At 40.3% G+C, this 13,557-nt stretch overlaps 2 protein-coding genes across 3 annotated transcripts; one reads left to right on the top strand and one right to left on the bottom strand.

The window, feature by feature from the left end:
* Positions 1-294: 294 nt before the first annotated feature.
* Positions 295-5,427, bottom strand: LOC108888164 (uncharacterized). 2 transcript variants are annotated; one of them, XM_051065411.1, is made up of 5 exons: positions 5,112-5,427; positions 4,370-4,506; positions 4,082-4,168; positions 1,732-1,896; positions 295-1,540 (listed from the first exon to the last, which is right to left on the bottom strand). In XM_051065411.1, the coding sequence occupies exons 1-5, from the start codon at positions 5,122-5,124 to the stop codon at positions 1,394-1,396; spliced, it is 549 nt and encodes a 182-aa protein (XP_050921368.1). In that variant the 5' UTR covers positions 5,125-5,427; the 3' UTR covers positions 295-1,393. The 2 variants fall into 2 exon arrangements, with proteins under 2 accessions (XP_050921368.1, XP_018539519.1); XM_018684003.2 differs by lacking the exon at positions 5,112-5,427 and having other exon boundaries at positions 4,370-4,784.
* Positions 5,428-6,876: 1,449 nt separating this feature from the next.
* LOC108888156 (uncharacterized) lies at positions 6,877-13,120 on the top strand. Its single transcript, XM_018683994.2, has 5 exons — positions 6,877-8,225; positions 8,553-8,607; positions 8,720-8,803; positions 8,939-9,181; positions 10,414-13,120. Exons 1-5 carry the CDS (start codon positions 7,842-7,844, stop codon positions 10,950-10,952), a joined length of 1,305 nt encoding a protein of 434 aa, XP_018539510.1. The 5' UTR covers positions 6,877-7,841; the 3' UTR covers positions 10,953-13,120.
* Positions 13,121-13,557: the final 437 nt, after the last annotated feature.

The following is a 13,557-nucleotide window of genomic DNA, read 5'->3' as shown; positions in this document are numbered from 1 at the left end:
AGATTTAAATATCATATGTTCAGTGGACAACTGCAGTTCAAAATAAAAACCTACTGAGGAAATTAAATGTTTTTTAATGGTTATCAACTTAAAAACTTGAGCTCATAATAATTATAATTAAGTACATAATACTTTAAAAAACCCTTTCCAATAATTTGAAAGAAGTAGTTGGATCAACTAAATTCTAATGAGTAATCAATTTAAAAACTTGTGTTTACTCTAACAATTTTTTAGTAAGTCATACTTAAAAATAACTGTAATTGTAGAAGGAAAGCTCATTCCCCTAACTCAAAGTAGTTTGATGGATGAAGATAATTTTATTAAAAATTGTCATGACAAGATGGATGGAAACTGTTGCCTTAATTTTCTTTGTTGAGCCTAGACATTTATTTTTAGAGTGTGGGATCTGATGTAAAGACAGGTTTAAAGAAAAAAAAAAAAAACAGCATTCCATTCACATTACTCTCACTACCAAAATTTTCCTGGCACCAACAGTTAGTTGCTCAATATTTCTTTGTAAAGACAATCACTGACTTCACTCACCCTGTGTCATGTGGTTATATTTTACCTTTGAATCTAAAACAGGCCCACATTGCTATACCAGCTCCTTCACTTGAGTTTCAAAAATGTCAAGGGATTAAAGTTAACTATCTTTGTTTTAGTCATGCTGCTAGCATGGCAATGTAGTTCTGTGGTTGTGTCAGTCACCTGGTCCACCACTGTAGTCCACACTGCACATACGTTTATGCTTCTGCATAAATACCTGCAAAACTAATGACATTCCCATAAACCTCAGTTGTTCTTTGTATTTAGTGCTAGTTAGCAAGGGTTACTATCACAACACACTAAACAAAGATTTACACAGTAAATATCACCATATTATCATTGTCATTGTGAGCATGCAAGCTCTAAGTGCCACTGTGCCTGAGTACAGCCTCACAGAGCTGCTAGCATTGCTGTAGGTGTTTCCGTAGGTGAAACTGCTTAAGAAGCCTCTAATACACCAGCTAAAAACATCTTTGTGATTCTTTCAGTGCATGCTTTCCTTTTCATAGATTTTTCCACCATTTGCATCACTCCTTGGGATAACTAAAAACTCTTGCTACCTCCTTTGGCCTTTAAAATCATTCACTGCTTGATCCCTTTGTCCATTCTTGTGTCCTGTGGAAATACCCAAACCACCATTTCCACCATGATGCCATTCTACATGTGAGTCTAGTCCCAGTCCTCTCTTCATGAGTCTTCATCAACACGCTGGACCCCCTCAGTCCACACTGTGCTGTCCCTCTCCTGATCTCCAGTTGTGTCTTGAATCAGTTCTACAGCAGCACAGCACAGCAGTGCATGTATGCTCACTTCCATTTGTTAAATTAACATAAGGGTCTTCAAGTATTCAAGTACAGAGGCCGTCCTGGACATCTTTAGCAAGGTATGTCAGTTTTCCCCGGAGTAGGCATCCGTATTGTTTCAGCACTTCATTCAGATTGGTTTCGTTGAAACAGTGCTGTACTGCAGAATCTGACGATGTCACTGTGTCATTCTGTAAGGGCCCAAAAGTAGAAATAAATGAAATATTCACAAGACAAGAGGCTTTGACAGATATGTAGTGTCAGATTCTTCATGATTTCTCAATGTATATACATGAATATGTCAATTAGCCCTTAGTAAGAGCGGCACAGTTTATCCACAATTTATTCATTTTCTAATAATTTTCATGTGCATGTGTATCACCTGTATAAGAAGCCTTCTGACAATGACCAGATGATTTTTGATGTTGAGCTCCAGTCTCCTCAAAAGTTGAGTCTGACATTCCACTGTGGTCTTCTTACTCACCCCTTGCACTCCTTCTTGAAAAACCTGGAGGGCCCCAATTACCTCTGCACACTTGTGCTGTAGCTGGTCAAACACAGAGACAAAATGTCACAATGTTGCATGTATATAAATTTCTCATATTTGATGTGGCAGTACAAGTCTGGGTCAGTTATTCCATTAACTAAGACTATGATTTTGCCAGCGATCTGTATGTGAGTTAAATGCCCACCTCAGCATGCTAATATGCCCACAATGATAATACTAGCATTCTGATATTTAGCAGGTATTACAATCACTGTATTAGTTTAGTATGTTAACACATGAACACCTTTTTCAGCACTCAACACTAAGTACAGCTGAGTATGATGTAAATGTGATTAGTTTTTGATATTTGGTCACAAACTGAAGTAGTGGGAAAAAATCATTTTTTGATGAGTTGATAGTGGTAGATGAAAAGTGAGGAGATAGAAAATTTTTGTAGTTCATCCTCTGAGGGTCAATCTTCCTCATCTCAACTCATCATAGCGCTACAGGAAAAGCCAGGTTTTCTAAAGTCTGCAGGATACATTGTCTGAGCACTATAGATTATAGACTATAGACCAAGTTTTGTGCCAAACTATCAAACAGATGTTGGCATACATATATGTCACAACATAAGTGAAAATGACTTACAGGTGGCGTTAAAGAGGAAACCACAGGATCAACAAAGCCATCACAATGTATCCTGGGACCTGGGATATCAGTTCTAAATTCTAAGGAGATCCACTGAATAGCTGTCGAAATATATCTCTCTGGACTACAAATATCAACCTCACAGTGGTAATTAGAATTTATCCCCTGGGGACCATGAATGTCTGTGCAAAGTTTTATAGCAATCCATGTGACTGACAGACCAACATTACCATCCCTTCAGCCATGTTGCTGGTGTGGCTAAAATATGAACCATACAGGATCAAAATCATGAAAAGTGAATTGTTTGGAGCGTGAGTCACCACGAATTATTGAGATTTTCAAAGCACTGATTTCACAATCTATTTAAGGCACTTTCTGTTTCTCATGTCCTATTGCTATTGCAACACAACACCTCCACACACCACCTGCCAGTTTACGTTCTGCTGTGGTGACATTAATCTAGGATATTTATTTCTGCAGTTCTAGGGAATTCCATTCACTGAGCACTATGCGCTTCCCTCATCAACATAAACTGGGATAAGATCCCATCTCCCATGACCCTGACAACAGCAAAATCATGCTGCCATTCAATATATGATATGACTGAAGAGGTGTTTTTACATACCATTCCCATTCAGAGGTATAAATATCAGTATGTTAACATTGTTACTGGAATCATATTAGCATGCTGATCTTAACATTTAGTTAATGCTGCTATGCCTAATGGTGAGTTTACAAAGAAATTATTTCAACTGCATGTTCAGCTGTCTGCACAGGATGCATAACAGCTCACTTTTCCCACAGTGCAAAACATATTTTACATTCCAAGTCATTTTATGAGTATTGGACTCTACGCACTTCCAAAATTCAGGTGGCCTACTGTGTAGACACACATATGGGGCACAGCGAGCTTCTAACATGCTGCTCACACTACGTCTTCAATGTGGACAGTTTAAGGACAACTTCTGCTGCTGCTCTTAGCATGTGGCTTTGGACTCTTTGTCTTGGACTTTGTGTAAAATCTTAGTCAAGAAACCTCATGCACATGCCGTGGAACAGTCACAACAACACAGTTGTCAGACAGGAGAGGTGACATATTTTGGCACATTGAGTTGGCAAATGAAGAAAGCAGATAGTGTATAACTTCCCTGGAAGTCTGTGGATGTTGTCAAAACTTTTCTTGCCCTGTTTTTCTCACGCTACTCTATGAATTTTATACAATATACTGCATAAAATCTGTATACTTCTGTCAGTCTTTGAACACTGAGAAATCTATATTTCCGACTTTCAAAATTTGATATTTTTCTCCTTCATGTGTGAAAGTGTATTTCTGTAGCAAATAGATTGCTGCTTGTTTCTCTGCACTGATGTGCAGTGTTTTTAATAGTAGAAGAGAGGTGATATGTTTTGCCAATCAGCACAGTATACTGTATTATTACACTATAAAATGAGTTTTTGAACAAGTGCACCCTCTCATTGTACAGTTTTCTGCATTCATACATGTTTTCAGTTTTTGCAATTGACTGATTGTCTTTATGAATGACAAACAAATGGAAGATGGGTGTACATTTTTTGGTGCATGTCAAGTACTACTTACAGCTTTATTTTCCCAGTCTTTTTTGAGTACCCCAATACATGGCAGCTGTACAGGAGATGGCAGCCAGTCTGAACCATTACAATGAGCCTGATAACATGAAATGGTTCATTTTAAAATAATCAAGTTAAATCAAGTTCAAGCACAGTTATGACAGACTTAGCATTCTTTTCATGTGTTTACATCTCAAAACAGTGAGTATTTATCAGGAAAGCTACTGGGACATCATGCATTTAACAGTCATTCCACAATTTTTAAAAATCAATATTAATGCTTAACTCATTTCCTCACCATGTTTTTCTTCAGTGTCTCAAGCTTTGTCTCCATACTTTTTCTGGCGTGATCCTTGCACCAAAAGTCAATAGGTTTGCCCTGCACTTCAGGTAGATGGGAGGAAATCACTCCTATCAGCAGCAGCAGCAGGAGCCCTAGTGGAGCGCACAGCGGAGGTGACTGACGAGTTGCCATCAAACTACTTAATGCAGTAGCAGACAGAATTATACCCTCCTGCATTTGTATCTTTATATCCCCATCTGCTTTTTATTGTAATGGGTTCTGTCTGCTATTAAACGGAGTTGATGGCATGTATCCAGCATGCCTGTCGGTTGACTCTTTATCTTGCCAAAATCCCACCCACAAGTTTTGCCCTGACAAGTTCTACAAACACTTCAAACACGATCCATTCATATTACTATCACTATACCCACTTATACCTTCATTCGTACTGAATTTTATCTGCTGGAACTGAATGAATGAAGTGATGAATGAAGTTTTTCAGGAAAAGAACACGCTGTTCATAGTTTGTCTTTTTCTGAATAATAATGTGTCACTCTCTAGTTCTAATGAAGAGTGTGGAATCACCTAATTGACTCACGCATTATATAAAAGCTATAGTCCTAATAGTGACATCATTTGTAACATTGTGTTTGATATAAAAGTGGCATGTTTACACCCCTGTAAGTATGTATAAACTATAGTGACACCAGATCTCGCCCTTTGTGAATAAGAGTTGTAATACAGGGTTCAGACTTACTGCTAGAAGCCATAATCTGTTCCTGGGTTCATGGTATCCCTCAGCTGAGGTCTTTCAACCTACCTCCTTCTTCCATTCATCTTAATAGAAATTCCTGAATCACAGGTCCCAGTTGTGCTACTCTTTTAAATAGTTACGTGATAAACTAGTTTAATAAACTGGTGTGTCAGGAGTGATGTGTGGTTGCGTGAAACCATGACAGTCACTGGAAGCTTTCAGAGCAAGTAGCTTTAAATTTGATTTAGCCTGAAGTTAATGTTTGACTCTGGATCCTCAGTGCAAATAAGACAACAGAGGCACCGCATAGACCCAGACAACAGTCACCCAATAATGACATGATGATACAGACATGCAGGACTCACAGTCCTGATGGTTACAATAATTTACTATAGTTCACATCTGTTAGTTATCAGTCCATCTATCTGTTGACGTTAAGTGGCAGACACTTACTGTATGTGAATCTGTTGGTTCCTATAGCATTAGGAAAGAAATGGGGTGTGTTGATAATAACAACATGGATGTAACAGTACTTCTGCTACTACTACTGCTGCTCATATGTTCCAGCTCTTGTATAATGTGTACACAACCATGTTGAACAACAAACTGATGACACTGGCTTTTCTGCAAACAAAGTTCATTCCTCACCACAATTTTCTTTTTCTTTTTTTTCTTTTTCTTTTTTTGAGATTAGAGGAGTCATGATGCATGTTTTAATTACTGGTACAACTGAGAAATTATTAAGTTACTACAGTTTCATTTATATAGCCCAAATCTGCAAATTAATGTCAAAGGGATTCATTTTTGTCCACTAGGGGGCAGCTGAACGAGGTGAAAAGACAATACTGACATATTATCACCTTATAAAGTTGTTAAAGTGAATATGTTAGCAAACAGTTGCTTAACTGCAACAACAGTATTCATTTGGAGCTGTGTTTCTGTCCACTTGATGAATGTAAGTCCAATAATCACTCTCATTTTTGCTCTGTTGTGGATACTGTATAAGAATTATACAATTATAAGAATTACAAGAAATTAAAGGAATCTGCCTCAAGCAGTTTTATCAGGCAAATGGAAATGTTAGTGTCTCCAACAGCCTAATGTTTAGGGAATAAACCAGGTTGACATTAAAAGCTCCATAAAGTTGGGGGGAAATGCAGTCAGATGCTCAGTATCCGTGGCTTTGTCACTATGAGTGACCTTTTACTTTACATAGTATCATTTACACAGAAATATGGACTTGGGAGTTATTTGGAAATATCTGCCTCTGCCACCTACCAGTATCAAGTAAATATTATGACAGGCAGCAGTGCATGCAACTACCCCACCACCCTACCATCACTGAAGAGCAATTAAAGTTTCTACAATCATGGGAAAAATTCTACAAATATTCTTTAAAGTTGATTGTTCATAAACTTTGATTCTACAGAGCAATTTTTTTCTCTTTATTACAAAATCAAGAAGAAGCCATGCCAAACTTCAGTAGCATCATGTTGCACAACACTGAAATTATATATTTGCTGTTCTCAGGAATTCCCATGAGAAAGCCAGAGAGGAGTCACACTGTGTAAGAAGAAGCCTGTGCATGTCTTAATTCCTGCTAACTGTTAACTTGATTTGTTTTTTTTGTACCTGATCACAAAATGCGTCACTTAAAACCATGTTTTCCTTTTTTTCCCATAATCTAGCCAGTAAGTACAACTTTTTTCTAACCATTCATAATCTTTGCAAGCCGTCATTACACTAACTTCAGATGTGCCGTTTACATCATAAACAAGGCCGGGACCGCAATAAGCCATCTCCTCACCAGTGGTGAATTACAAAGAGTTGTGACACATAGCTTTGACATTCACATCATGTAGCCCTGAAGGTGGACCACTCCTTAATCCTCCACAAGGGAGGCACAGCCCAACATGAGAGCAGAGCATCAGGACCAGAAGGAGAAAATGTGTGTGTCCAAGTGTATGCGTGTGTGTGTGTGTGTGTGTGTTACACTTTACTGTGTGGCTCGTGCTTATGGCATTAATGAGCTCTTTGTTAGCATCTAGATGTGTGTGTGTGTGTGCACAAGGGTTCTTTGCAGCACATTATCTTGCAGTTGTGTGTCTCTACGGGAAGAGCCATTACCATGGTAACCCCAAGCAATGAGTACCTTGTAAAAAGGCTGGGCTTCTTTCTCTCTCTCTCTCTCTCTCTTTTATCTGCATTCAGGCCATTCTGCTTATTTCACACACAATAGTCAGCTGGGAAACAGAGAGGATGGCACAACATGAGGATTTCTTAATGTCTGTTCAACAGCATGCTTTACATCCTGCAGTCTGCCAATGTCCTTTTGGTCTGTTAGAGAAGACTGAGCCTTGTCATTTTTGCCGCTGTGGGATATCTCTCCCCATTAGAACATCTTTGTGATTTTCTAGCAGAGGGATGTCTTGACAATAAGATGTTGCCCCTGCGGCTCTTTTCTGGGAGAATGGATTGTTGATGCTGCTTCTACACTGAATGAGGCCTCGCTTATTGAAGATTATAGCAGAACATACACAGTCAGGTATTATTGCCAGGGCAGGAATAAACAGAAATGTGACTTTTTTTCATGTCACTTGGACTTTAGACCTGGATGAAACATTTCTAACGGAACATGTAGGTAAAGATATTTATTTTCTTAAACTTGTTAACAGTAGAGGAAATGAGACAGTCAAAGGTATGGCATGTGACAAAATTATTTAATTCTCAGTAATGGCAATGGAGACCTTCTGTCCCCCAGTAAGGCAGGAAGATGAGGGAAAAGACATAGACTGTTTTCTGCCAGTCTCCTGCTGTCCGGCTTGTAACCAGGAATACAACGTTGCCCTGATCCTGCCGTGCTCTCACATCATGTGTGGTCACTGCATAGCAGCTGGAGAGAGGACAAGCTCTGATCAGTCTCTTCTCCGCTCTGTCGGCCTATCTGTCTGCTCTGTGCTGTGCCCCTGCTGTCGACATCCTGTGGAGCTGCCGTGCTGGACGTGGTCATCTGCCACTTCCTGTCTGCCAAAGCATCCCACACTGAGTCCTGTGCATGTCAGCAGGGAGAGAGGCACCAAGAAGGGAGCATCCGAGGATCACCATCAGCATGTGCAGGTGAGAAATACAAACTTAACCAAAGTATCTGCACACTGCATCCAATATTGCAATACTAGATTGTGGATGTTTGTATCACGGTTTTGGTATCAGTTTCATAATTATTACATCCCTGCTACTGGAAATTTTTTTAGTATTTGATACTATGGTAAGGCACTATGTACATGTACATGTAAGTCTTATTGTACAAATGAAAGTGCAGGTACTTTTATCTTCATTTTAATGAAATACATTTTTATGCTATGTGACTAGTGTCCTTTGGTTTTGCGTTTAAAACTAATTGCTTGTATATTTAATTTCATTCCATCACTGTCACTGTATTTATAGGGGGATACATCCTGCAGGGCTGCAGCTAAAGAGAGAGCACAGAGCTGTTTACAGGGTGAGTATGTATGTATCATTAGCTCCAGCCAGTTTCTAGGAATAAACTATGTGATCCTCGCTGTCATCAGGGGAACCCTCAGTTTTGCATACACTCTCCCCATCTGACCCAGGCTCTGATGCAGCCATTTCCCCAATAACACCAGTAGATGGCGTTGTAGACCTGCGAGAGGAGGAGATGGAGCAGTCTGTCTTTGGTGAGGACTCATACTTGATGCTTTTAATTGCCAAACAAAATACATTTAATATAAATTTATGTGTAACCTAAAGAAGATGAATGATATTTTTGGTTACACAAACATTCTCTTACATTCAGTTCTGGTCTATCTTAGGACTGAGTTTTGCTCTGGATCCCTCCAGTGTACCTCCATCCCTCCATCTTTCTAACAGCTCCCTCACTGTCACCTACCAAGGCCGTCCTACCCTATCTCTAGACAACAAGGTCAGACGGTCAACAATGACGTCTGACCCCGGGGTCCTGTTGGCTCTTCCGCAGGTCTGCGCTGATGTTGTCATTACACAGGGACAGTATTACTGGGAGGTGGACGTCTGCAACAGCTACATGTACAGGATCGGTAAGAACTCTCTTCAGTTTGTGTTCATTGGTTTGATGCCAGTGGGCTTATTGCTTCCAGAAACTCTCAACATTAGTCAGCAAGACTCTGCTTGTTTAATCCCACACTCACATGAAGACACACACTAGTAAACACACACATGCACACGTCATCAGACAACTTCATAGTTCACACAGTGCCGCCAAGTGGTTACACCACCAACACACCAGAGATCACTGGTTAAGCAACACTGAAGTAGTGATTTCCATTCTTAGCGTTTTGTTGAATTACTGGAACAATTTGCTCAAATATCTGCAACTTGTCTTCAAACATTAGTATGGCATGACTAGCAAAACAAAGAATTTCCACTTCATGTTTCTGAAAAGAAAACTACACCACTCATGCTCAGGCATTAAAGTCCTCCAAAAAATCTCTGATACCTGCACACTGTCTGGGGTAGTTTCCAATAAATGGAATGATTTCTCATGTGGAAATCTCCACCCAAATTACATTTAGAGATATTAGACATGAACAGATGAACATGAAAAAATGCAAGTGTTGGTGTTAGCTGATTGGTAATTGAATCATACCTCAGGTCTTTACTTATAGACTGAGCTGTATATTAAATAACATTGCTTGAAAACTTTTCAGTACACCATACTAAACTTATTGATATGTTTTAGTGTTGCCTTCTAGCACTTAAGACCATCATGACCTGGATGGCTGAGAACCTACACAGACATACACCATACTATTGAGAATAATACAGCTCATAAAAAAACTCTTTATTATTTTATTCTATGAATCAATTTAAAAAAAACATTTTTTAAGCATATTGATATGTCTCAATGTAGCCTATACATTATTTGTTATATGTTACAAATGAAACTAAAATCTACTATGGTATTCGCAGGCTACTGTTATAGGTCATTGAGAAATTCAATCACTGCTATTTGCTAAGCACAAATTAGTCATGAATCACAGACACTGTTTTGTGGTCTGCTCAGGATATTTGTGTGCAGTGATGTACTCTTTAATTGACAAATTCATATTGCTTGAGCTAGCATTATCATATACAGTACATGCTCTACAATCGTGCCTCTGAATTGTCTGATTTATCCTGTGGCACAAAATGATAATCCTCATCATCAGCTGCCTCAGACATGTCTTCATTTTCAGAGTTAGTGTCAACAAACATTGCTGCTAAACCATTGCACAGTGCCACAGTGCATATGAAACTCTGTCTCTCTCAGGTGTGGTCTCTTTGGATGGTTGTGCTGGTTGGTGGCTGGAGAGGCAGGGCTTGTCTTTTTGTGCAGTGTATGATGGGAGCTGTGAGCCGCTCTGCACTGTCCCGCCCCAGATAAAAAGCCTCGGGGTTTTTCTCAACATTGGAGGGGGTTCTCTGAGCTTCCACAACCCTCTGACCCAGGAGCACCTAGCCACACTGCCTACCTGCTTTGGCACTGCTGGAGTCCTCCCAGCTCTGGGCTTGGGGCAGGGCCGGCTGAGGCTGCGCTGCAGCCTGCCTCCTCCTCCCCACGTCTTCCTTAGCAAGGATTCAACCTACAAAGAGCCTCGCGGGGCTGGAGGTCGGTGGCACAGAGAGATTCGCTTCCAGTCTGTGAGGAAAGTGATACAGAAGTTTGAGGAGCTGGCTGTGTCGGACTCAGACTCGGGCCTGGTGTCCAGTTTTGGATCGTCCTGCTCCACCTTAGCGTCCCTTCCAGATCTAGGGATTCCTGGGATGTTTCCCTCTGGGCACACAGGACAGGAAACAGGAGCTGAATAAGAAGAACTTCTGAAACTCCCTTTTCAATAGGAGCATTAAAAACACACCCACAGCTCCTCTGAGTGGTTTGATCTCTAGTTGTCATTTGAAAGGCTAATTTTTCATCTTGAAGGACTTTTGGTTGCCTCTTTCCACTCTCTGCGTGACCCCGGACCTGCAATTGACTCTCTCCGCAGGACACAGGCCTTTCTCTCAACCAAACAACCCCCGCTGGTTTGGGCTTGGGCCAGAAAGAGCCTTCTGTAATGTGAAGTGTGAGGAAATGGTGGGCTTTTAGCAGCGGGACTCCTTGATTTGTCTCTGTGTGACGGTTGTCAGACAGTAGGGGTCCTGCAGTAGAGGCGTGCACGTTCCTGTATGTGTGTATGTGGCTGCAAGCACTGCCTTGAACGTGTGCATTTGCTCAGTCACTCTTACATTCCGGCGTGTGTGAGCAAGAGGGAACAATGTACAAGCAGCAGGGGGTGAGATGACGAGGTGTGAGTACAGTGACGCCAGCGGTGTTGACACTGAGCAGCAAGGACAGGTGGTAACATACGTTTATCCCGCGGCCTGCCTTCGATAGGACAGTAGGGCTGCCCTTTTCTGACCCTTTGAAAACCACAGGACTCCCAGAGACTTCAAAAGAACAACAGAGAGTGGGAGAACAGAGAGGGAGTAAGAGAAAACAGCACGCATGAATTAAAGACAGCAGGTGATGAACTGGTAAAAAAAAAAGAAAAAAGAAATGAGCTGAGAGCGGGATTCCCAGCAGCTTTCATCACAAGAAGCCCTGAATAGATCAACTGGCTCAGGACCATCTGAGAATAAGTTTTAAGGTAGAACTGAGTTGCAGAAGTCAACACATTAGAGGTGGTGACATTACAGCACAGTGATAAAGAAGCATTATTTGTCTTGGCACATGAAATAATGATGGCACTGTTATCAGTCAACCACGTCATTTTATTGGTGAGATGTTGATTTTAAAGTGGATACTAACTAAGACCTTCTTGTGTCTCTTCATTCGCTTTTAGCTCCACACACCCATGTTTTTGCAAGTTCAGATTCAATTTGCTAAATTCTGGCAAAGAAACTAGTGAGAACATAAACTTCTCCTAATTTTCTCCTCAATCCTCAGGGCTCCAAGCCTCATTTGTTGAACCACTGGTGCCGAGGACTATTTCTACTTGGCACTGTTCACATCCATTCTGCCTGGGACCACTTGACTTATGATTAAATAATGTAGAGCGTATTGAAGAAATCCCTCCTGTCCTCTCCAGTCTTTTCACTGCCTATGTTTGCCTCTTTGGAAGATGCAGTCTTAAAGCATTTCGTCAGACCACCCAAACTGTAAATCTCACTGTAAGGAGGAATAACATCCTTGCAATTAAAACAAGCATCAATCAGAGGTAGCACCACAGACGCGCTGCTGAGGACGACGGGCAGTGGACTTGTGCTTATTTTTCCCATTTCATACATGCACGAAATCAGTTAAGCAGACTCGGTAACAACCGATGAGTCAAAGAGAAGCTTGTCAGACTGTCGCCTCTCGGAACACTCATCAGGATGACTGTGTGTTGATGTTTAACGGTCGGGGTATTTACCGCGCAAGTAAAAAATGCGTGTGCCGTGACCGCTTTTGGCGCAGATTTCTCTGCAGATCCATCGGCGTTTACGAACAAAGTGTGTGGAAGCAATTTGACTCTTGTAAACAGAAATGAGAGCGGCGCGATGCAGATTTCAAAGGGCAGAAAAGGGAGGGGGCGGGCGGTCTGACAGGAAGGATGGATAAGACTTGAAACGCGTTGTGCCATGTGTGCGTATTTGGCAGCGTCTATATCTGGCTTTCTGAGCATGAACTTTACGACAAGATTCAGTGGTTGAATGTTACTAAGTAGAATTACTCAAGTACTGTACTTAAATACAATTTCTAGGCTACTTGGGTATTTCCATTTTATGTTTCTTCATGATATTTATTCATATCACGTGTTCTCCTGTTTAATGTGTTTATTCAACTTTAGCTTGTTTTTGTTCCTTTATTTCAGTCTTTTAAATCCTGTTTATATGCGCTTTTATATTCTCTCATCAGTCTTATCTGGTCTCAGTGTCCTTTATGTCTGATGGAAAGCACTTTGAATTACCTTGTTGTTGAAATGTGCTCTACAAATAAACTTGCCTTGCCTTTAAACTTTTACCCACAAAGGGAGATTTTGTATTTTGTACTCCACTACATTTATTTGACTGCTAGACTGACTAGTTACTTTGGAAATTCATATTTAATTGAATAATTCCTCCACTACTTCTTAGAAAGAAATGTTGCACTCTTTGCTCTTCTACATATTTTTGCTGGGTATAGTTGTAGTAGTAGGAGTTGAGTGATGCATCAGTATTAACAATGCAACAACATACAATACAGTAACACTGAGTACTTTTGATACTTTGAGTACAATTGGCTGATAAAACGTGTGTAATTTTACTTCAGTTTCAAGAAACTACTTCTATACTTTTTTCCTCACTGTGAGTATATATAATATGATGTATTGTTACAGATCAAACCATCCAACCATATATAATTTGGCTAAATGTACCTATTGATCCATAAATACTTACGCTTATAATACCTATT

Source organism: Lates calcarifer, linkage group LG21 (genome assembly GCF_001640805.2).
Source record: "Lates calcarifer isolate ASB-BC8 linkage group LG21, TLL_Latcal_v3, whole genome shotgun sequence".
Lineage (NCBI taxonomy): Eukaryota > Metazoa > Chordata > Actinopteri > Centropomidae > Lates > Lates calcarifer.
This window is presented reverse-complemented; position numbering and strand designations above follow the sequence as displayed.

Excerpts from the sequence above, each read along its gene's own strand:
- LOC108888164 (XM_018684003.2), bottom strand. The coding sequence starts at position 4,591 with ATGCAGGAGGGTATAATTCTGTCTGCTACTGCATTAAGTAGTTTGATG. Across the intron at positions 4,169-4,369 it reads AGACACTGAAGAAAAACATG|GCTCATTGTAATGGTTCAGA; the intron begins GTGAGGAAATGA and ends TCATGTTATCAG. Across the intron at positions 1,541-1,731 it reads TCAGAAGGCTTCTTATACAG|AATGACACAGTGACATCGTC; the intron begins GTGATACACATG and ends GGGCCCTTACAG.
- LOC108888156 (XM_018683994.2), top strand. The coding sequence starts at position 7,842 with ATGGCAATGGAGACCTTCTGTCCCCCAGTAAGGCAGGAAGATGAGGGA. Across the intron at positions 8,226-8,552 it reads ATCACCATCAGCATGTGCAG|GGGGATACATCCTGCAGGGC; the intron begins GTGAGAAATACA and ends CTGTATTTATAG. Across the intron at positions 8,608-8,719 it reads AGCACAGAGCTGTTTACAGG|GCTCTGATGCAGCCATTTCC; the intron begins GTGAGTATGTAT and ends CATCTGACCCAG.